The 23,148-nt window shown below is 40.4% G+C and overlaps 1 protein-coding gene across 1 annotated transcript in view; it reads left to right on the top strand.

The window, feature by feature from the left end:
- LOC131406078 (aromatase) overlaps nucleotides 1-14,635 on the top strand; it is a 110,956-nt gene extending 96,321 nt beyond the window's left edge. Inside the window, exons 5-10 of the mRNA XM_058541572.1 lie at nucleotides 3,710-3,886; nucleotides 4,355-4,469; nucleotides 8,413-8,527; nucleotides 8,960-9,122; nucleotides 11,611-11,852; nucleotides 13,134-14,635. Coding sequence (XP_058397555.1) covers nucleotides 3,710-3,886; nucleotides 4,355-4,469; nucleotides 8,413-8,527; nucleotides 8,960-9,122; nucleotides 11,611-11,852; nucleotides 13,134-13,382 — 1,061 coding nt within the window. The 3' untranslated portion in view covers nucleotides 13,383-14,635. The remainder of the gene's footprint in view (nucleotides 1-3,709; nucleotides 3,887-4,354; nucleotides 4,470-8,412; nucleotides 8,528-8,959; nucleotides 9,123-11,610; nucleotides 11,853-13,133) is intronic.
- Nucleotides 14,636-23,148: the final 8,513 nt, after the last annotated feature.

Genomic DNA, 23,148 nt, shown 5'->3' with positions numbered 1-23,148 from the left:
CAAGGTGTTGGCAGGACTGTGTTTCTTTCTGGAGGCTCCAGGGGAGAGTCCGCTACCTTGCCTTTTCCAGCCTCGGAGACCACCCACATTCCTTGGCCCGTGGCATTTTCCACTGCCTTCAGAGCCAGCAACAGTGGGTTGAGTCCTTTTCGCATCACACGTCTCTGACCATCCTTCTGTCATCACATCTCTTTCTGACTCTGATCTCAGCTGCGAGAAGTTCTTGGCTTTTAAGAACTCATGTGATTAGGTTGGGTCCCCCCAGATAATCCACAACAATCTCCCCATCTCAAGGTCCTTAACTTTAATCATATGTGCCAAGTCCCTTTTTCTGTGTAAAGTAATATATTCATAGGTTCCCTGATCCCATATTCAGGGATTAGGACCCAGACACCTTTAGGGGCCTATTATTCTGCCTACCACTCATGTTGAGGCAGATCAATCCTCTATGCCTTACAAAATTGCAGAATGGATTAATGGAAAGAGGACAGGACTCAGGATTATAGGTTGTGAGTTTGAGTCCCCACTCTGTCACTTCACTACTATGTGACCTTGGACAAGTCACTCAGCCTCTCTGAGCATCAGTTTCCTGATCCACAAAAGGTGATAAACACAATAGAACTTGAATTCTAGGGATATTGTAAAGAATAAATGAAAGAATGCTGTCAGATCCTATACACATTTAAGTTTAATTGTACTTTGTCATTTGGCCCAGGTGTATTAGGAGTCTGTGAACTAGTATTTTGGAGCAGTTAACCTTCATATACCAATATCCTCTACCTTGACATGCAAGAATTAATAGAATCTCTAAACTCGTTATTTGTTTAATAAACTACTGTGTTCTCATCATTAAACTAGGTGCCTGGAATACAATGATAAACAAGACACGATCCCTGCCCTTGAGGAATTTATAATGTGTGGGGGTGAGCAGAGTGGCAGATCAACACATCACCAAATACCATCCTGAGTGACGTGTTATGCTAGAGGCGTGTGCAGAGTGCTACAGAGCACAGACAAATGGGCCACCTAAAACAGACTGAGGGGTCAGGGCAGGCTTTTCAGAGGAGTGCATGCTTATGATGAGTTTTGAAAGAAAGTAAAAGCTATCCGAATTAAGAAAGTGTGACAAGGACACATTCCACAGGAGAAAAGAACAGGATACTCTAAGGCAGAGAGGGATAGATAGCACTACATGTCCAGGAAACTGGAAGTAGGCCCTTGTGTCTGGCACGGACAAGTGCAGGCATGAGGCCAAGGGGAAGGCAGGGCCAGCCACCAAAGACTCCTGCACTAAGCCAAGGAGCTGAGCTAATCTCAAAAGCTATGGGAAATCATTCAAGGTTTGAAGCAGAATGTCATAAACGTATTTGTGTTTTAGAAAAACTGCTCTGGTAGCAGAGTGAACAATTAACTGGAAGGAAGCATGACTGTGAGTAGTGAGAACTCACTGCTCCTGCAGTGATACAGGGAAGGCACCAACAGAAGAGATGTTAAAAGAGTAGAATCTATAGTACTTGGAAATTAATCAAAAAATCTTTGTGACTTTTTTTAGATTAGCTCTATATGTGGAAGATCAGATTTTCTAATAAAGGCATTACAAAACCGAACCCAAATTAAATGCCAAAAATAGAGGGCCAATGGCTTATGGAAAGTTGACTGTTGTGTCTGACATTTTTAATAATCCATGAGAGTCCTAAGCATTTTTTGACAGATCTTTTAGAGTTATGCTCCTTATTAGATTTACTGATATAGTAGAAAGTTTGGGCAGGTTTTGGTATCTAACGTAGTAATGTTAATGAAGATATTGACTCCTTGAGTGTGTCTGTGGAGAAATAGTTAAGTGCAGCTTGGGTAATGGCCCCATCCTGGGAGGATGAAGAAGTGGGGGTGGGGGAGGGGGTGAGAAAAAGCGTGTGTTTCCTGAAACTGCAAAGAGAGTTGTCTATAGTAATGGAATTTGCTGACTCCTTGCTCTATTTTTTTTCAACCTGGATAAAATTCAGTACTTTTTAGCACATTTTAGAAAATAAAATCGTATCTATATCATACCACATAAGCATATCACACCACAATACCATATAAGCAATGATATTACATTTTGCTTATATGTTTGAAATGTGGCTTCAGAGTTTTGGACATAAAGGCAAATCATACATCAGCCTGAGAGAAAACCACCAACGATATTCAAAGCCAACCCTCTATGCAAAGTGTTGAGTCATTAAAGAATCATTTGTCCCACTTGTGGATGTGATAGTCACCCAGGGAACAATATACTGGCCTTTCCCATCTGCCAAGTCCTTCCTATAGTCAGAAAGTATGCTACCAACCCAACCTTCCTTTTTATGTATTAGGAGAAATCTTACAGTCTAGAACCACTCAGCAGGCCTCCTTTCTTATTTGCAAAGTCTGCCTTCAGGGGGTTCTGCAATGCAACTGAATTTTTTTTTTAAAGAGAGAATTATGCCTATAAAGTTCCCCAGGATTTTTCTTTGCATTTCAAGGACTCTGACTTTAACAGCAAGTCTGAATATAAAAGACATTATAAAGCGAGATTACTCCTAAAGAAAGTTTAAAGAAACTTAAAACAAAGAGAGAAAGGGAGACTTGGAGTTAAACTTTCAAGATAGATCACCCAATATCAGGACCCACTAGTTGCTCAGAGGGTCAAGAGCAGGGCAAAGTGTGAGATCAGAGCCAGTTCACCCTATCTACTTTCATTCATTCGTTCATCCATCCATCCATCCACTCGTTCATTCCTCTATTTAACAAATATGTTTTGAGGGCCACTATGTACTGTGGACTCAAAGTACAATCTAATAGAAGGTCGTCACTGCCCCTAAAGAATTCTCAGTCCAGTGGGAAAGACTGCTAAGCAAACAAAGAATTGATTAGCTGTTATGGCACTGGTTGAGTAGGATAAATCTGGAAGTATTTTGAAGAGAAACCAAAATTAAGAGAAGGGCACTTTTGGTATTATAAGACTAACATTTTAAACATATAAATTACAATGAAACAGGAAGCGCCTTAGATCAAATAGTTAAGGTCCAATTTGACTAGTTCTTAAGCAATATCCCACTCCCTCTTGAAACAGAAAATAAATATCACCCTAGCTAAATCCAAATCTTTTAAAGAGGAAAATATATACAATAAATATGAAAAACCACTGATTTGTGGTTTATGACCCCAGGTACTAAATGTTTCATTTGCAGTCTCACAAATGATTTGCCATAGCATGAAGAAAAGTTTAATTTTGAATAGTTTGTTTAAAATAAGATTTATTTATTTATCCATCCATCCATTCATTCATTTTTAACCTAAAGGTGATACATGTTTGTAGAAAATTAGGAGAATAAAGAAAGTTTTAAAAAGAATATAAAGGGGCCGGCCCGGTGGTGTAGTGGTTAAGTTCGTGCACTCCGCTTCTGCGGCCCGGGGTTCAAAGGTTTGGATCCCGGGCACGGATGTGTGCACTGCTTATCAAGCCATGCTGTGGCAGGCATCCCACATATAAAGTGGAGGAAGATGAGCATGGTTGTTAGCCCAGGGCTAATCTTCCTAATGAAAAAGAAAAGAATATAAAAATTTCCACCCAGTTATCGAATAAAAAACTGTGGGCAATTAAGCTCCAAACATAAGAAGCCAAAATTGCCTGATGGTTTGTGCATGCCCTGGAGTTCGTGGTGGCTCACTCTCTGATGTGTCCCTTCAGCTTTGAGCGGCCCTGGCCTTGCATGCATGGTGACAGTTTGTGTTGAGGCCATGACGAGACATCTGGACAGGTTGGAGGAGGTCACCAATGAGTTGGGCTATGTCGATGTGTTGACCCTCATGCGACGTATCATGCTGGACGCCTCCAACTCACTCTTCCTGAGGATCCCCTTGGACGGTACTGAAATTTTCATTCTCGTGACTTGACATTCTGCCCTTTATTGAACAAGGGGATGAGAAGGAGAACAGACTCAAGTAAAGATACGCTGTTTGGTACATTGCTCTTGTTTAAATATTTCTAAACATTCCTAAGATTTTTTTTTCCTGGTGTGTCTGCCTTGTTCACTTTTAAGATATAAATTTCTGCAAAGTAGGGGCCATCTTCTGTTTCTTTTGTATCTCTCCTCATCGCTCTATGAAATAGGATTCTACCCACAGTCAAAACTTAACAACTGTGATTGGTTCATGCCACCAATCAAACCAATATATTTAACCATTTCCAACCATTCTTTTGGGCATGATGTATAGATATACAGCTTAGAACCCCAGACTGGTGGGAGAATCTACAGGGGACCTTTTCTGCTCAGAGTACCCTTCTTGGGCTCACATTTTCCTCAACTGCTCTGCTCTTTTTTTGTTTTTACAGAAAAAAACATCGTGGTTAAAATCCAGGGTTATTTTGATGCGTGGCAGGCTCTCCTTCTCAAACCAGACATCTTCTTTAAGATTTCTTGGCTATACAGAAAGTATGAAAAGTCTGTGTAAGTAATACAAGTTCAGGAAATTTATCAGTGAGACTGGATTGGTTTTTGGTTGTGTCTTTGCTATTGTTGGCCTCTTCTGTGAGCTTTCTGCTCTCCAGAGCCCACAAGGGAGCTGTTGATTAAGTTGTGATGAAACACTTCTTACAGCACTTTGGCTGCATGTGGCCAGACCAAAGAGTAAAGGAAGACTTTGGCCCAGGCAGCTTCTCAGCAAGGGGGCCAAGTGGGTGGTCTGAGAGCTCCATCTCTGGAACTAGGGCACTGCAATGTATTTTGAGTTGAAGAGAAGGGTTGGCTTAACCTATCATTATTATCTGTGAAATTCTCTTTGCATGTCTGGGGAAATGGAAACACAGAATCATTTTATAGTTCTGTTGCTTCAGAATGAATTTAACATAATTCAACTTGTAGACATTGACAGCAGGCTCAAAAGAATGTTTTCATAATGAACTTCAATAAAATGTGTGATTTTTTTCTTTAGTTATATATCTTGTGTCTCTGGGGGATCCTGAAACCATCATTAAATGGCTTTGCGTTGGTCTCAGATTAGTCTAGCAGAAAACTGGACAAATGCCCAATGACCTATAGGCTAATCAATGGGTTTTTAGAGTGTAAGTAGCCGACCACTAAACACTACCACCTCCCATGGGATCTAGGGGCAGACAGACCTGGTTTGTATCCTGTCTCTACCAGTTAGTAACTAAATGGTCTTGGGAAGTTATTTAAAGTAAAATATAACCTACCTTCCGGAGTGGGGATAAAGTTAATGAGATCCTATATGTAGGGCAATTAGCACAGAGCAGGGTGCTAAATGTGTTAGCTTTCCTGTCCCTCTGTTCATATCTTCCCCAGATGTCTCTCACCATCTTAAATTCTCCGTCTCTAAAAGTTCCCAAACTTGTTTGAAGACCCACCTTTATCCTATTTGTGTATTTTGAAATTCAATAATATTAGTCTTCAGGGAGGAAGCCAACTTACTGTTGTTTTATATATTCTCATGTGGTTGATGAGTATTAGGTGGATGACTTGGACACTTGATTCCTTATATATTTCATTTAGTTTCCACCAGAGCTTATTGTGACTTGAATCAGTGAGATAAAGGATTTACTCCTTCACTGTGGTCAGATTTGGTGGTGGTCTGAAGAGTCTCATTGTATAGTTCTTGGCCATTAGTTTAGCTTTGGTCTCCACCAACTGGCCCATAGAAACTTATTGCATGAGACTGTATAACGATTTCTCTTACATTTCTGCAGAAATTAGCTCAGCAACATTCCCTCTCTATATTTGCCAACGGTTAGAACACTAGTTTGTATCTCCTATATCGTAGAGCAGTAAAGACCTAGAGAAATCTTTTAATCTCTTTCCTTCCTGTGCCCTTGCAATAATGCCAATACTTTTCTTTTATTGAGGTATAATTGACATATAACATTATATTAGTTTCAAGTGTACAACATAATGATTCAATATTTGTATATACTGCAAAATGAATGCCACAATAAGTGTAGTTAACATCCATCACCATACATAATTACAAATTATTTTTTCTTGTGATGAGAACTTTTAAGATCTACTCTCTTGGCAATTTTCAAATATGCAATACAGTATTATTAACTATAGTCACCATGCTGTACATTACATCCCCAGGACTTATTTATTTTATAACTGGAAGTTTGTACCTTTTGACTCCCTTCACCTGTTTCCCCCACCTCCCACCTCTCCCCTCTGGCAATCTCCAATTTGTTCTCTGTATCTATGAGCTCAGGGGTATTTTTGTTTGTTTAAAGATTTCAAATATAAATGAGATCCTATGGTATTTGTCTTTCTCTATCATGCCAATACTCTCTAAAAATATATTTATAGGGGTCAGCCCCATGGCCTAGTGGTTAAGTTTGGCATGCTCTGCTTCAGCAGCCTGGGTTCAGTTCCCAGGCACGGCCCTACACCACTCATCTGTCAGTGGTCATGCTGTGATGGTGGCTCACATACAAAAAAAGGAAGATTGGTAACAGATGTTAGGGCAAATCTTCCTCAGCAAAAAAAAAAAAAAAAAAAAAAAATATATATATATATATATATATATATATTTCTTCTCCATAGATGTATATATGGAGAAGATTCTGGGACATCTACTCCTATCCCTATTTATTCAATTTTATGTTTTTGACTCTTTTAATTCCCAATGTTACAGCAGTGTTGTTTTCTGCTTTTTCTTATGACAAGTGTAACGCTTTTCAGCCACAGAATATCTTAAATAGGTGTTTCTGGTGTAGACTGGTAACCTAGCCACCATTGTTTGGTGCAAAATATATTCAAAGTTCCAAACAACAATTTCACGGATGCATTATGGTAATGCATGTTTGTAAGTTAGAAACTTCCTATTCCCTGAAAACCATCATTGAACTCAATTCTCCCAGTTTTTAAGGGCATATAAATTCAGATGTATACATTTATGTAGGACCAACTTTAACCCGAATAGGAGGAATCCCAATGGGCACTCACAGACCCCTGATTCTGGCCCAGGGAGGAAGTAGGTACTCAGAAGTGGCTATAGTTCCATCAGGGAATTCTCTATGAATTCAGAGTGTAGGCGCAATTCAATACCTCCCAGACCATTTAGGGGCTGTTGCTCAGGTAGGAATGCTATGAGCATTCTCAGCCCACCAACTGAGTGAATATCTGTTCCTTGTGTGTAGGAGATACTCAACAAATATTTGCTGAACAAATGGATGGGTAGATGAATGAATGCATGTGAATATATCCCTGGTGTATATCTGGAGGTGTGTGTGTGTCTATAGCCACACTTACAGAGTTACACAATAGATGGCATCCTCATTTGGAATGACACAATTACTATACTATGCTGAAGAATATCTCTCAACATGTTTAAACATCTTCCTTGAGATGCCCAAAAGAAACTTTAAAAAAATGGCAGAAATATTAAAGAATCTTGCCTTACTTTTCCTGCTGAGCTGGAGTAAACATAGAGCTATTTATGTCAACAACATCAACAGGGTATTTAAGTGTGTAGGTGACCATGTCAACAAGAATTTGAAAGACAGATTTCTTGTACATTTAATGTAATACAGAGTATTGTTCCCTGAGATTGGGGAACAATGCACTTACACATGAATGCATACACTTAAAGACAAAGGCAAGAATAACAGAATTTAGATCTCAAGGTGGCCTTCTTGTTCGTCTAGTCTGATCCTTTCAGTTTAAAAGAGACGTAAGACTCAGAGACTTAAAGTAGGTTACGTTAGAAAGAGAACAACCCAAACTAGAGCCTGACCTTCTGTCCAGGGTGCCGTCCCTCCACCACGCTGTCAAAATGCATATACATATTTATGCAGCCAGGCACTCACTCAACAAATATTCACGTAGTGTTTACTGTGTGGCAGAAACTGCAAGGTTCAGGAAAAAATATCAAGAATAATACTCAGTCACTTGAGTTGACTTTGTAGAACAGGAATCTCAAACTCAGTAGTCTTCAGGGCTGGGAAAATCAAAGTGAGCTGGGTAGATCTAAGACAACAGGAAATGGAGGTGTCTGTGGCAGACTGAGGAGCGCACACCCCCAATAAAGGCATTCACTGGTTTTGGTTTTATAATTTAAACACTGTGCTGGCCAAATCAAAAATCAGAAAATGTGATTGGATTTAGCCTTATGGTACCAGTGTTTAACCCTTAAGTGGAGGTTCCAGCCTTGATTTTGCTACCAGTACCTAGAAATCTTAGCTAACTGGTTCCTTAACATAAAGTATAATATGTATGCAATTTAAGGATATTAGTGAAGAATTAAGTATAAATTCAGTTATTCATAAGCACTAATGGCTTCAATGAAAGCAGATCGTTTTATTTAAACAAATGGCAAATGAATCCATTTTTCTAGATGTCTTAACTCAGTACAAATAGATTATATTTTCCTTCTTTTTTTTTCCAGCAAGGATTTGAAAGATTCCCTGGAAGTTCTGATAGATGAAAAAAGATACAGGATTTCTACAGCAGAGAAACTGGAAGACCATATGGATTTTGCCACTGAGCTGATTTTGGCAGAGGTATTGACCTAGACTAACCATAATTCCCCACATAACATATGTGTATGGGTGTGTAAAGATTCCCTCTTGTAATTCGTGCACATTTCTGCTTTTAAGTATTTTCTCCAGTACTTCTATAATGCCCAAACCAAGTAGCCCACTCATTAGACATTCTGGTAAAACTGACCTTTAAGATTAAAACTACTCTATGACTGCACAATACAAAATATGAGAATGGACGAGTCCAAAGACATTAAATACACAGATAATTGGTTAAACGGTTCAGCTCTCAGCTGAAGATTGTTATGAAAAATGTCCATAGTCAATTACAGAGACACGTAATTTCTATGATTTCATTTTGTTGAGGTTGTTGATCCTTGAGTGTCACCTCTCCTCCTTTTTTGAAACTTTGATTCACTTTTCCAATTTTTCTCCCCTCTTTTGATTGTCCAGAAACGTGGCGACCTGACAAGAGAGAATGTGAACCAGTGCATATTGGAAATGCTGATCGCAGCGCCAGACACCATGTCTGTCTCTGTCTTCTTCATGCTATTTCTCGTTGCCCAGCACCCTAAGGTTGAAGAGGCACTCATGAAGGAAATCCAGACTGTTGTTGGTAGGAATTTATCAAACAAATAATAGAGCTTAGAAAACCATTTCTTCTGAAGGTCACCTCTTTATGTCCTAAGTATCTGATGTCAAACAAAATTTTTATTATAATCCACCCAGAGAACAATAAAGCAAGTCATTTTGTTACACTTTGGTTATGCCAAATAGGTTAAAAAGATAGTTCTTTCTGTGTGTTTTTAGTTATAAAAATAATACATGCTCAATGAAAAAATCCAAATAATGGAAAGATGTATAAAGCAGAAAATGACATCCGTCATTCCCTTCCACTCTCCTCCCCAACCTCATTCCCATCCTCCAGGGGGAACCACTGTTAATAGTTTGCTGTGTATTCTTCAAGATCTTTTTTTTGTGTGCACCTAAACACACATATATGGTTGTATTTGTCTGTTTTTAAAAAACATGGCATCAAGTACAATGTCCTGCCTACCTTATCAGTGACAAAAGGCTTTTGCGGCTCCACCCAGGAAAATGGCTATCATTTATAGCAGTGTTTCCGGGTTTCAAGCAGTCCCTCCACAAAGGAAATTCCAGTTGGTGGCAGAAGGAGGAGGAGAGGGGAGAACAAAGGCAGGGGAATTATCAGTTTCCTTCTCTCCCGAATCCAGTGACACTGGCCCCTTCTTCCCTCCACCTTCTCCTCCTCCTCTGCAGGGGAACCCCCAGGTCCCCACTCAGCAATTCCCCAACACTACCTCTTTCCTGCTCTGCCTCTGCTTCAGCATCATTCTGCCCACTGCGTCTGATATCAACACCCTTCCATAGAAACACTGCCACATGCGGAAGAAATCAGAATTGCTTTCTGGGAGAAAACAGAATTCCTTATTTGGAATGTCTTTCACATGGATAATCTTTTTAGGAACACATTTCTGACAAATGTGAAGAGATATCAGTAATGACGTAGACTTTTCTCTCTTGACCTTACACGATCTGTGTGAAACAAGTTATTTGGTTGTGGAAAGGCACCATCTTTTAGAAACCATTTGAGTGCTGCTTGAAATAGTTGACAATGAGGAGAAATTTCACAAAAGGGTTAATTAAATATGTGAGAGAAGGGGTCTGGAGATGCATCGCTGTAGGTGGGAGATTGCCTGGCAAGGTAGATAGCAAGGAGCCAGAATAACATCCGGACTCTAAATTCCAAAATGTTTTCTCGAGTGCCCCTTGTCAGTTGCTGGTTCTGTGCCAGGTGCAGGGGCACAGCGGCAAACAAGCCAGTGCCATCGCTGCACTCATGGGGCTCGCAGGCTGGTGGGAGAAAGAGCCCTCAACAAACAGTCTCAGTGGAGTGAAGAGAGGGCCGTAGAATGATGGAGTTCAGGGAACAAGGGGGAAATTGCTCTTGAGGCCATAAGCCTTTGATACAATTTCCTCAAGAGGTGAAAAGTGTTAGTTCCCCATGGTGTCCCCCGACACTTCCTCTGCAAAGATGGAAAAGCAGCAGAACCATTCACACATGTGTCCGTGCCCCCTCTGGATACACACATGTGGTAATTACTTCCTAGGGAACACCTTTGGTTACCATCTCCATCATCTTCCCTTCTACCTCTCCACCCCAAATAAATATACCCCAATAGACCCTTCAGTGTACAAAGAGCAGTATGTGAGGGACAGGCTGTTAGAGTTCTCTGACCAAATGAGACCTTTCCTGAATGGCATAGTTGTACAGGGACAGGACCCTGGGCTGTTTTTGATTCCGCAAACATGGTAGCCCATTTGAGGATGCTCTGAAGCTTTGCCAACTCTGGGAGTAATCCCAGCCTCTCTGACCAGTGTCAGGCCAGTCTGAGACAGTGGGGGCATCTGTCAATCCCCAGCTCACCCAGCTGATCTGAGGCACCCATTTTGCTGTGGTGGGGAGATGGGGGTTCTTGCCACTCTACCTCAACAGGTTGTTCTTGATGAGATGGGGAGGAGGGGCTATCAGTGACGTGTTCTAGGCAGACGACTACACAGGTAACCAGAGGAGAAATTTTCATTGAAACCAATTAAATTCACCATCTCACTTTGACCAAAGAAGAAATGAATGTCCCCTGGAATTTGGAGTAGGGAACAAAACTCAAAGACCTCAGAGGCCAGGCAGATAAATGTTTGAAGCAGATTGGGTAGATCCAAATGGGACTGCAGAGTGGATGCCCTTCTAAAGGGCTCATCGGCCACTCAACTTCACCCCATCATTGCCACGTGGGGAAGTAGGTCTAATGTTACCAGGTTTTCTGATTTTTCTAGAAATCCAGTCTTTTCTACGAAATCTCCCAGATTTTAAGATAATTGTCCTCAACTCTGAATTTTTATAAACCACTCTATGGACCAAACATAACATATTTGGCCCAAGTTGCTGGTTTGCATTAGAATTATAGATATACATTTTTTTCAACAAAGAGCAAACTGTTCTGTGGAAACTATGGGAGTTTTAAAGCCCATCACATATTGAAAGTAATGTTACCTCCTTTGTCCATTTTAATCTGCTCCCACAGGTGAAAGAGACATAAGGATTGATGATATGCAAAAATTAAAAGTGGTGGAAAACTGTATTTATGAGAGCATGCGGTACCAGCCTGTCGTGGACATTGTCATGCGCAAAGCCTTGGAGGATGATGTCATTGACGGCTACCCAGTGAAAAAGGGGACTAACATTATCCTGAATATTGGAAGAATGCATAAACTCGAGTTTTTCCCCAAGCCCAATGAATTTACTCTTGAAAACTTTGAGAAGAATGTAAGAGCCCTTCCTTAAAACTGAGTATGCCACTCTTGGAAATGTCTAGTGTTAGATCCGCTCTGGTTCTGTGTTTGTACCATGTATATTTCATTCTATTTACTTGTTGCCCTCACCACCCCACCAGGAGAACACGTTTTCCCTAGTTTAGAACACGGCTACCACATTCGTCCTCAAGTGAAGGATGCTGGGTCTCCAGCTCTGGGAGGTGTCTACATGGCGGCCACATAATAGGTAGAAATGGGAAAAATCCAGGCCCTTAATTTGGCTAAAATGAGGCAAATTTTGTTTACCCCAACCAACCTACTTTTCCATTTAAACTTGTCGTTTTGTCATCATGTAGATTCAGCTGTAGCACCATCTAAGCAAAGGAAAGTCCACTTCTGCTTTAGATGAAATTCAAATGAGACCAAAAGATTTGGTTTTGGCAGTCTGCCTTTGGTTCACCAAATGGCCCTCTGAGCACTAGGTCCCATTCTAAATAGGACTTGATAATTAGAAGAGCCTCAGCTTTTGCTTTATCTATCATTGAAGTATACTGGAGATTCTGCTTTCATTAGGTCAAATTTTAGGCAATGATGTTTTTTAAAGTGAATTATCCAGCCAGTTCCCTCAGTGTCCTCTTTTTCCAGTTGCATATGATGTAGAAACATGATCTTAATTAATCCAGTTCTCTAATTCATTCTATTTCTAGATGAGCAACCTATGCCATGTTGACAATTGGTCAACAAAGTCTTATTGAGCATCTACTACGTGCCAGGCACTATGTAAGTCCAGATGTGGACAAGACAGACAGCTGTGGTACCCATTAATTTTTTTGCATAACTAAAAATATCTAGATGCTCAGCACTAATAGGCCTGGAATCCACATCTTTGCCTAAATTTGTCCCTTGTTATCAGGTTATATGGCATTGCACAAAAACAGTCTTTACTTTGGTGACTGCAGAACAGTCATGAAGCTGTGGCCATCCCACAGAACTGGTTGAGTATGCTAACAGTGGCTATAATAAGATGCTCTGCATTGCTTTATCCCAGTACATTTATGTGAAAAGCAAAACTGGAGACTGTCTGAGGTTGGGTGTGTGTCACAAAGGGGTGAATCAAACTGGATGGAGAAAAAGGCTGATTTGAGTTACAGTCATTCATCTCAGTGAAGGAGTGGTGCGGCTGAGACTCCAGAACAGAGCGTTTTGACGGACCAGTGTTTTCAGGGTGAATCAAACAGAGATTGCATGACTCTAGCTTTTAATATTCTGGCTAATTGTCTGATCATTTTCATAGGTTCCTTACAGGTATTTTCAGCCATTTGGTTTTGGGCCCCGTGCCTGTGCAGGAAAGTACATCGCCATGGTGATGATGAAGGCGATCCTGGTTACACTTCTGAGACGATTCCATGTGCAGACGTTACAAGGAGGGAGTATTGAAAATATGCAGAAGAAAAACCACTTGTCCTTGCACCCAGATGAGAGTAGCAGCTTGCTGGAAATGATTTTCATCCCAAGAAATTCAGAAAAGAGCCTCAAACACTAAATAAGTTTGGTCAGTACCTACTCTGGAGCATTTCTCATCAGTAGTTCACATGCAAACTATCCATCTTTGCCAGGTAGTGTCATTCTCACAGTGAACATTCAGTGGCCTGTGGCATTTTATAGGCATACCTCCTTATGGGCTGTCAGCAAGCCAGGAGACATCAGTCATCTGATCTTGTCCAAACCAGAGAACCAGACTGCAAAAGAAAATGCAGAGGCCAAGAGTTTGTGGGGGAAATGGTCAGTGAAGAAAATGCAGCCGTAAAGGCCCAATTCCACAAAATATGATTTGGAAAAGATAGGCCATCGACAAAACTTATGTCCTGCTTGCCACATGATCTTCACTGCACTGCCCCAAGAGTATTTTAATGTCTGGGGCAGAAGCACTCAAGTTTATTAGAAAGGCCAGGCTGATGTCTGGGTACCTAGAGCCCAACACACCTGCTAGTGCAAATAAAGGTGCTTTGATTTGGTTTTCAGTGGGCTTGGCCACTGCAACTTTCATAGTCTTTGGAGAAATGCTTACAAATTCAGCATTTGACTTTTCCTATGAATTATAATCATTTATCTCTTGTTTATCATGTGATTTGTCTGTGGCATAAGTTAAATTGGAGATTATCCTTTCTCCGTCTCTCAGTTGATGCCTCAGCCACTTACCACTGATTTAGGTATGATTCAGGTAATCAAAGTAACTTAGTAATAGCATGAGTAAATATAATTAGTATCATGTCTGCTGTAGGAAAAAAAATTCACATATGCATTTAAAATTCAAATGAAAATTCTTATGGGTTGGGGGGAGGGCAAAAGGGGTAAAGGGGCAAATATGCATGGTAACAGATGGAAACTAGACTTTTAGTGGTGAACACGATGTAGTCTATGTAAAGCCAAACTATAATGATGTACAACTGAAATTTACACAGTGTTATATATCAATTTACCCCAATAAAATAATTTTTTGAAAAACTTTTCTTTGTTTGCATTGTTGCTTAGCTCCATTAGTGTGGATAACCGAGAGATAATTTTAAATAACAGCATCTATTAACTCTTACAACAGCTCCAATGAGCTGTTGGGGGAGAGGAAGTACTCTAAATCTATATCTAATTCTACAACTCAGTGGGTTCAAACTTCTAAGGAATGCTCCTCCTATTCCATTATCCTTCTCCCTCGACATTTTCCCCCTCTTTCTTTCCATGTCCCCAAAAGCCAAGGGCAACAGATCAATAGAGAACATGATCAAGAAGGAACCCTTGCAATCATTTTTTTTTTAATTTTTTGTTTATTGCAGTAACATTGGTTTATAATATTGTATAAATTTCAGGTGTACATCATTATACTTCTATTTCTGCACAGATTACATCCTGTTCACCACCCAAATACCAATTACAACCCATCACCACACACATGTGCCGAACCATCCCCCTCGCCCTCCTCCCTCCCCCGTTCCCCTCTGGTAACCACCAATCCAATCTCTGTCTCTATGTGTTTGTTTATTTTTGTTATTATCTACTACTTAATGAAGGAAATCATACGGTATTTGACCGTCTCCCTCTGACTTATTTCGCTTTGCATAATACCCAAAATGTCCATCCATGTTGTCACAAATGGCTGGATTTCATCGTTTCTTATGGCTGAGTAGTATTCCATTGTGTATATATACCACATCTTCTTTATCCATTCGTCCCTTGATGGGCACTTAGGTTGCTTCCAAGTCTTGGCTATTGTGAATAACGCTGCAATGAACACAGGGGTAGATGTATCTTTATGCAATGGTGTTTTCAAGTTCTTTGAATAAATACCCAGCAGTGGAATAGCTGGATCATATGCTAGTTCTATCCTTGATTTTTTGAGGAATCTCCATACTGTTTTCCATAGTGGCTGCACCAGTTTGAACTCCCACCAGCAGTGTATGAGAGTTCCCTTCTCTCCACATCCTCTCCGACACATGTTGTTTCCTGTCTTGTTAATTATAGCCGTTCTGATGGGCGTGAGGTGATATCTCATGGTAGTTTTGATTTGCATTTCCCTGATAGTTAATGATTTTGAACATCTTTTCATGTGTCTGTTGGCCATCTGTATATCTTCTTTGGAGAAATGTCTGTTCAGGTCTTTTGCCCATTTTTTAATTGGGTTGTTAGTTTTTTTGTTGTTGAGATGCATGAGTTCTTTATATATTTTGGAGATTAAGCCCTTATCAGATGTATGGTTTGTAAATATCTTCTCCCAATTTAGGTTGTCTTTTCGTTTTGTTGATGGTTTCCTTTGCTGTGCAGAAGCTTTTCAGTTTGATGTAGTCCCATTTGTTTATTTTTTCTATTGTTTCTCTTGCCCGGTCAGACATGGTGCTTGAAAATATGTTGCTAAGACCGATGTCAAAGAGCGTACTGCCTATGTTTTCTTCTAGAAGTTTCACAGTTTCAGGTCTTACATTCAAGTCTTTAATCCATTTGGAGTTAATTTTTGTGTATGGTGTAAGGTAAGGGTCTACTTTCATTGTTTTGCATGTGGCTATCCAGTTTTCCCAACACCATTTGTTGAAGAGACTTTCTTTTCTCCATTGTATGCTCTTGGCTCCTTTGTCAAAGATTAGCTGTCCATAGATGTGTGGGTTTATTTCCGGGCTTTCGATTCTATTCCATTGATCTGTGTGTCTGTTTTTGTGCCAGTACCATGCTGTTTTGCTTACTATAGCTTTGTAGTATATTTTGAAATCAGGGAGTGTGATACCTCCAGCTTTGGTCTTTTTTCTCAGGATTCCTTTAGCTATTCGGGGTCTTTTGTTGTTCCATATAAATTTTAGGATTCTTTGTTCTATTTCTGTGAAAAATGTTGTTGGAACTTTGATAGGGATTGCATTGAATCTATAGATGGCTTTAGGAAGAATGGACATCTTAACTATGTTAATTCTTCCAATCCAAGAGCACGGAATATCTTTCCACTTCTTTGTGTCTTCTTCAATTTCTTTCAGCAATGTTTTATAGTTTTCAGTGTACAGATCTTTCACCTCTTTGGTTAAGTTTATTCCTAGGTATTTTATTCTTTTTGTTGCAATTGTAAATGGGATTGTATTCTTAATTTCTCTTTCTACTACTTCGTTGTTAGTGTATAGAAATGCAACTGATTTTTGTATGTTGATTTTGTATCCTGCAACTTTACCATATTCGTTTATTACTTCTAAAAGTTTTCTGGTGGATTCTTTAGGGTTTTCTATATATAAAATCATGTCATCTGCAAATAGTGAGAGTTTCACATCTTCCTTTCCAATTTGGATCCCTTTTATTTCTTTCTCTTGCCTGATTGCTCTGGCTAGGACTTCCAGTACTATGTTAAATAGGAGTGGTGAGAGTGGGCATCCTTGTCTGGTTCCTGTTCTTAGAGGGATAGCTTTCAGTTTTTCACCATTGAGGATGATATTAGCTGTGGGTTTCTCATATATGGCCTTTATTATGTTGGGTACTTTCCTTCTATACCCATTTTATTCTGAGTTTTTATCATAAATGGATGCTGTACCTTGTCAAATGCTTTCTCTGCATCTATTGAGATGATCATGTGATTTTTATTCTTCATTTTATTAATGTGGTGTATTACGTTGATTGATTTGCAAATGTTGAACCATCCCTGCATACCTGGAATAAATCCCACTTGATCATGGTGTATAATCTTTTTAATGTATTGTTGTATGCGATTTGCTAGTATTTTGTTGAGGATTTTTGCATCGATGTTCATCAGTGATATTGGCCTGTAATTTTCTTTTTTGTGTGTTGTCCTTGTCTGGTTTTGGTATCAGGGTAATGTCAGCTTCGTAGAATGAGTTAGGGAGCTTCCCCCGCTCCTCAATTTTTTGGAAGAGTTTGAGAAGGATAGGCATTAAGTCTTCTTTGAATGTTTGGTAGAATTCACCAGGGAAGCCGTGTGGTCCTGGACTTTTATTTTTGGGGAGGTTTTTGATTACTGTTTCGATCTCCTTACTGGTGATTGGTCTATTCAAATTCTCTACTTCTTCCTGATCCAGTTTTGGAATGTTGTGTGACTCTAAGAATTTATCCATTTCTTCCAGATTGTTGAATTTGTTGGCACATACCTTTTCACAGTATTCTCTTATAATCTTTTGTATTTCTGAGGTGTCTGTTGTAATTTCTCCTCTTTCATTTCTGATTTTACTTATTTGTGCCTTCTCTCTTTTTTTCTTGGTAAGTCTAGTTGAAGGTTTGTCAATTTTATTTATCTTTTCAAAGAACCAGCTCTTGGTTTTATTAATTTTTTCTGTTGTTTTTTTAGTCTCTATTTCATTTATTTCTGCTCTGATTTTTATTATTTCCCTTCTTCTACTGATTTTGGGCTTTGTTTGTTCTTCTTTTTCCAGTTCCTTTAGGTGCATTGTTAGATTGTTTATTTGAGATTTTTCTTGTTTGTTGAGATATGCCTGTTTTGCTATAAACTTCTCTCTTAGAACCGCTTTTGCTGTATCCCATAAATTCTGGCATGTTGTATTTTCATTTTCATTTGTCTCCAGGTACTTTTTGATTTCTTCTTTGATTTCTTCATTGACCCAGTCGTTGTTCAGTAGCATTTTGTTTAATCTCCACGTATTTGTGGCTTTTCTGATTTTCTCCCTATAGTTGATTTCTAGTTTCATACCGTTGTGGTCAGAAAAGATGCTTGGTATTATGTCAATCTTCTTAAATTTATGGAGACTTGTTTTGTGGCCTAATATGTGATCAATCCTGGAGAATGTTCCATGTGCATTTGAAAAGAACGTGTATTCTTTGGTTTTTGGATGGAATGCTCTGTATATATCTACTAGGTCCATCTGTTCTAGTGTGTCATTTAAGGCCAATGTTTCCTTATTGATCTTCTGTTTGGATGATCTATCTGTTGGTGTAAGTGGAGTGTTAAAGTCCCCTACTATTATTGTGTTACTGTCTATTTCTCTTTTTATGTCTGCTGATAATTGCTTTATATGTTTAGGTGCACCTACATTGGGTGCGTAGATATATAAAAGATATTTATATCCTCTTGTTGGATTGTTCCCTTGATCATTATGTAGTGCCCTTCTTTGTCTCTTTTTACAGTTGTTGTTTTAAAGTCTATTTTGTCTGATATAAGTACTGCTACCCCAGCTTTCTTTTCATTGCCATTTGCATGGAGTATCTTTTTCCATCCCTTCACTTTCAGTTTGTGAGTGTCTTTAGGTCTGAAGTGTGTCTCTTGTATGCAGCATATATATGGGTCTTGTTTTTTTATCCAGTCAGCCACCCTTTGCCTTTTAATTGGAGCATTTAGTCCATTGACGTTTAAAGTAGCTATTGATAAATGTGTACTTACTGCCATTTTTTAACTTTTTTTTTTCTCAGTGTTTTAGTAGTCCTTCTCTGTTCCTTTCTCCTTCTATACAGAATTGATGGTCTCTTTAGTTTGACCTCTGTCTGAAAGCTCTACTCTTTAACTCCTCTCCTCCCTCATTTTATGTTTTTGATATCATATCTAACCTCTTTTTTGTGCATTTGTGTCCGTTACCCTCTTATCATGGAAATAGATAATTTTTCCTATTTGTGGTCTTCTCTTTTCCCCTTAAATCAATCCCTTTAACATTTCTTGTAGCATTGGTTTCTTGGTGACAAATTCTTTTAATTTTTGCTTGTCTGGGAAATTTTTGATCTCTCCTTCCATTTTGAATGATAACCTTGCTGGGTAGAGTATTCTTGGCTGTAAGTTTTTTCCTTTTAGCATTTTAAATATATTGTGCCACTCTCTTCTAGCCTGTAAAGTTTCTGCTGAGAAGTCAGCTGATAGCCTTATGGGGTTTCCTTTGTATGTAACTTGTCTTTCTCTTGCGGCTTTTAGGATTCTCTCTTTATCTTTAATTCTGGACATTTTGATTATGATGTGTCTGGGTGTGGGCCTCTTTGGGTTTATCTTGTTTGGTGCTCTCTGTGCTTCCTGTACCTGGATGTCTGTTTCCTTCCTTAGGTTAGGGAAGTTTTCATCTATTATTTCTTGAAATAGATTCCCTGACCCTTTGTCTTACTCTTCTCCTTCCGGGACACCTATAACACAGATGTTAGTGTGCTTGATGTTGTCCCAGAGGTCCCTTAGACTGTCCTCACTCTTTTTAATTCTTTTCTCTTTTACCTGTTCAGCTTGGGTAATTTCTTCTAGTCTTTTGTCCAGCTCACAGATCTGTTCTTCTGTATCCTCTACTCTGCTTTTGAGTCCCTCTAGTGAATTTTTCATTTCCAGTATTGTATTCTTCATTTCTGATTGATTCTCTTTATATCTTCCATTTCTTTGTTGACATTCTCACTGAGTTCATCTAGTCTCCCCAGATCAGTGAGCATCCTTAACACTCTTTGTTTGAACTCTCTGTCGGGTAGGTTGCTCATTTCTGTTTCACTTAGTTCCTTTTCTGGGGTTTTGTCCTGTTCCCTTACTTGGAATGTATTCCTTTGCCTCCTCATTTTGCCTCTTTCCCTGTGCTTGTGTCTACGTATTAGGTAGGTCGGCTATGTCTCCTGCTCTTGGATAGGTGACCTTATATAAGTGATGTATTAGGAAGCCTGCAGTGTGCTTCCCTCAGTTCTCAATGTTCCAGGGGTGACCCCTATGTGGGCTGCATGTGTCCTTCTGTTGTGGCCTATTTGCTCTCCCTGTAGGCGCCCAGGGAGGCTGAGTTATGCTCCTGGCCAGCTGTTGTAATGCTCAGCTGCTTGTAGTTGTTGTGGGCCCTTCAGTCTCTTTATCAGGTGTGGGGAGCCCCAGGACAGTTGGCTGTAAGTTCTAATACCACATTTGTGTTGCAGTATTTCTTTTAAGTGAGTAGACCCCCAGCGTGGTAGGTTGTTAGGCTCAGGGGCTTACAATTGTTATAAGCCTCCAGCCTTTAGGTCTCTTGTCAGCTCTCTGAGGACAGCAGCTGGGTGGCGCTGGCTTCAGGCATGGGAGCACCCAATTGTTTCAGGCTTTGGAAGGTGGGGCAAACCCCCTATGTGGGTCTTTGAGAAGCACAAGTCCTCTGCAGCTGACAAGCCCCACTGCCCACAGGTCCACACACACAGTCAACACAGTCCTGCCCAGTGTGCATGCCCCGACCTCCTGAAGTGGACCCAGTCTCTCCACGGCGGGAGCCTCACACAATCCACCACCAGCCCACACTCTCCACCCGCTCCTTGTGCCCGCCCTGCCCCACTGAAGTCGGCTCAGTTGCCAGGCTGCAGAGAATCCAGTCACCAATCTATGCAGGCCCACAAGTAGTCTGAGGGCTTGTTGTTGGGTGGGGCCAGTCTCTAGGGTGGGCTGCCTGCCCTGGCTGAGCTGGATTAAATCGGTACTCTAGTGGGTGGGGCAGACCTGGGCTAGCAGGCCCCAGGGAGAACTCCAATGGCGTCTGTATCAGCATGCCCACACCAGGCCACAAAAATGGCTGCAGCCAATGTCCCAGTCCCTGGAGAGGTCTCACCTCTCACCAAGATGCACTCAGGGCCTATCAGGTGAGTCTCTTTTCACCAAAGCACTGTGCACCTTTCTTTCCAGTGATTTTAGGTTGCTTTCTGAAACGGGTGAGTTTGTGCGTGGGCCCTTTAAGAGCCGGTTTTAATTTCTTTGTGAACCAGCTTTTCTGGGGGTACTCCCCACTGTTTTAGTAGCAGGCAAAGTCAGATATTATGCCACTTGTCTCGATCGTGCTGGGTCCACAAAATGCCCACAGCGGGGGCGTTCCCCAGCTCAGGGCCCCGCGCCTCCAGGGAGGGCTGCATACCTGTGGGCTGCTCCCCGGCGGCGGCCGGGATGCGCTGCGGCTTGTGAAGGCAGCGTTTTTTCTCTCCAGAGGGGAATTTCTGCCTCTTCCATCTCAATTAGGATTGTCCTTTGTTGCAGGGGTTCCTCTTATCCAGTTTTCAGTTCTGTCTCAGGGGTAATTTTTCCATGAGTAGTTGTAAATTGGCTGTGTCCCCGGGACGAGGTGAGTTCAGAGTCTGCTTACGCCGCCATCTTGACCTCTGCCCCCTGCAATCATTTTTTATCCTACCTCAGATTTAACAGTTACCTTAGAGATTTAATAGTTCTCCAGTTTATTGAATCACTCTGTATAGCCATGGATAAAATGCACACCTTGGAATTAGCTCTCTAGAGGGAATCAAATAGATGAGTTAATTTTCCAAATACCACTTTACTTGTGTTATAGAGCCAATATGACTGTATGTACCAAGTGCTATTTAAAAACTGAAAAATTAAACTCATTTACAAATATGTAAATGTTTGCCATTGAGTTACCCACCATCTAGATATTTGAATATTCTTTTCATCCTGCTGTTTGGCAATTGGGCAACAACTGAGTACAAAATGAGAGCGTGAGCTCCTTGAGGGCAGGAGCTCTCTTCTTTCTTTTGTAATCCATCTCCATCCCCCATCCTGACTCCTCATATTGACTCTCAAGATCAGTACTAAATAGACACTCTTACTCATAGATACTTTAACTGACTCCAGAAACCAAGTAAAGAGGCAGGTATCCTAAAAATTCAAGGATGGGTTTTAGTAAAGAAGGAAATATTTGAACTTGGAATTACTTGGATCATCTATATGGCTTAAACATGCACGGAACTATGTCTGTGTACCTGGATATGTCTGTAGTGAAATCTAGACAATCATCCAAATAATTCAACTCCTGAAAGAAAGGCCGGGATTTTAAATTTAATTTTTCTGAGTTAATTCACTCAATGATTATTAACACACAGTTTACTTTGCCTCTGGCTGGAGCTGCATAGCAGAGGAAAGTAGACTTTGGAGCAGTGTACATGACCCATCCAATTCCCTTGGAAGATCTACAGTATTTTATGTGTATATATGGAGCCAAGTCCTATGTCCATAAAGTCAAAGTGAAATGGAAGGTTGATATGGTTGTATATAGATAATGCAGATACAAAAATATGCCGGGGGAAAACGGGGGTTGGAGGGTGGGGAGCAGGGGGAGGACAGGAAGAGGGGAAGTGCTGGTTTGAATGATCCAAGCAAACTCTCTCAGAATCAAATTACCTGGGTAATTGTTCAACTTTTCACTCTGCTTGGCCTGGATTGACAAACCCCATATGTTTGTATAGGCTTGGCCTGGAGAATTTGGAATACCATTGACTTTTCAGTGGGCTGATGAACATATATTTGAAAATCCTGTTTTCTCTTCAGAATTTTGCCTCATTATTAAGTACTTAATTGTCACTCTTAAATGTGCTGTGGATTCTGTTTTCACCAGCTCCCAAAGAAGTGGGATGTGTAAATTGTCCGTGAAATGCATGCATATAAGGGCTCTGTCACAGTCCAATTGTGAGGACAACTGTACCCACCTATCCTTAGGTGTACCGGACATCCCCCTGTGGCTTCATTGACATCCCACTTTTCCCTTTCCCAAGTGGAAAATAATCACATTCAGAATGCCCCCATGTACTGAGAAATACCAGTTGGAATTTGTCACTTTTTATTTCTAAGCAGCACCTTTCACGGTTCATGGTGCTAATATTCCACATAAATGTGTGGCATTGGCCCACTGGAAAGAATGCTAGCTGGACCCTTCTAAATCTCCTGTATCAATTGAGCTCTGGGCCTGAATCTCTCACCCATGCTTGCAGAAAGACTTACTAAATTAAACTATGTCAAATTAATGAATTGAATGGAATTTGTGGTCCTTTCAGTTGGACTTAGCTCAAAGGAAAGTCAAGGGCTGAACCCTCCAGGCTCAACCCAAACAAGGCTTACCTGAATGTGCTCCTTCATTCTCTTT

Source organism: Diceros bicornis, chromosome 5 (assembly GCF_020826845.1).
Source record: "Diceros bicornis minor isolate mBicDic1 chromosome 5, mDicBic1.mat.cur, whole genome shotgun sequence".
Lineage (NCBI taxonomy): Eukaryota > Metazoa > Chordata > Mammalia > Perissodactyla > Rhinocerotidae > Diceros > Diceros bicornis.
The sequence above is the reverse complement of the archived record's forward strand: the minus strand, read 5'-3'. Positions and strand labels throughout refer to the sequence as shown.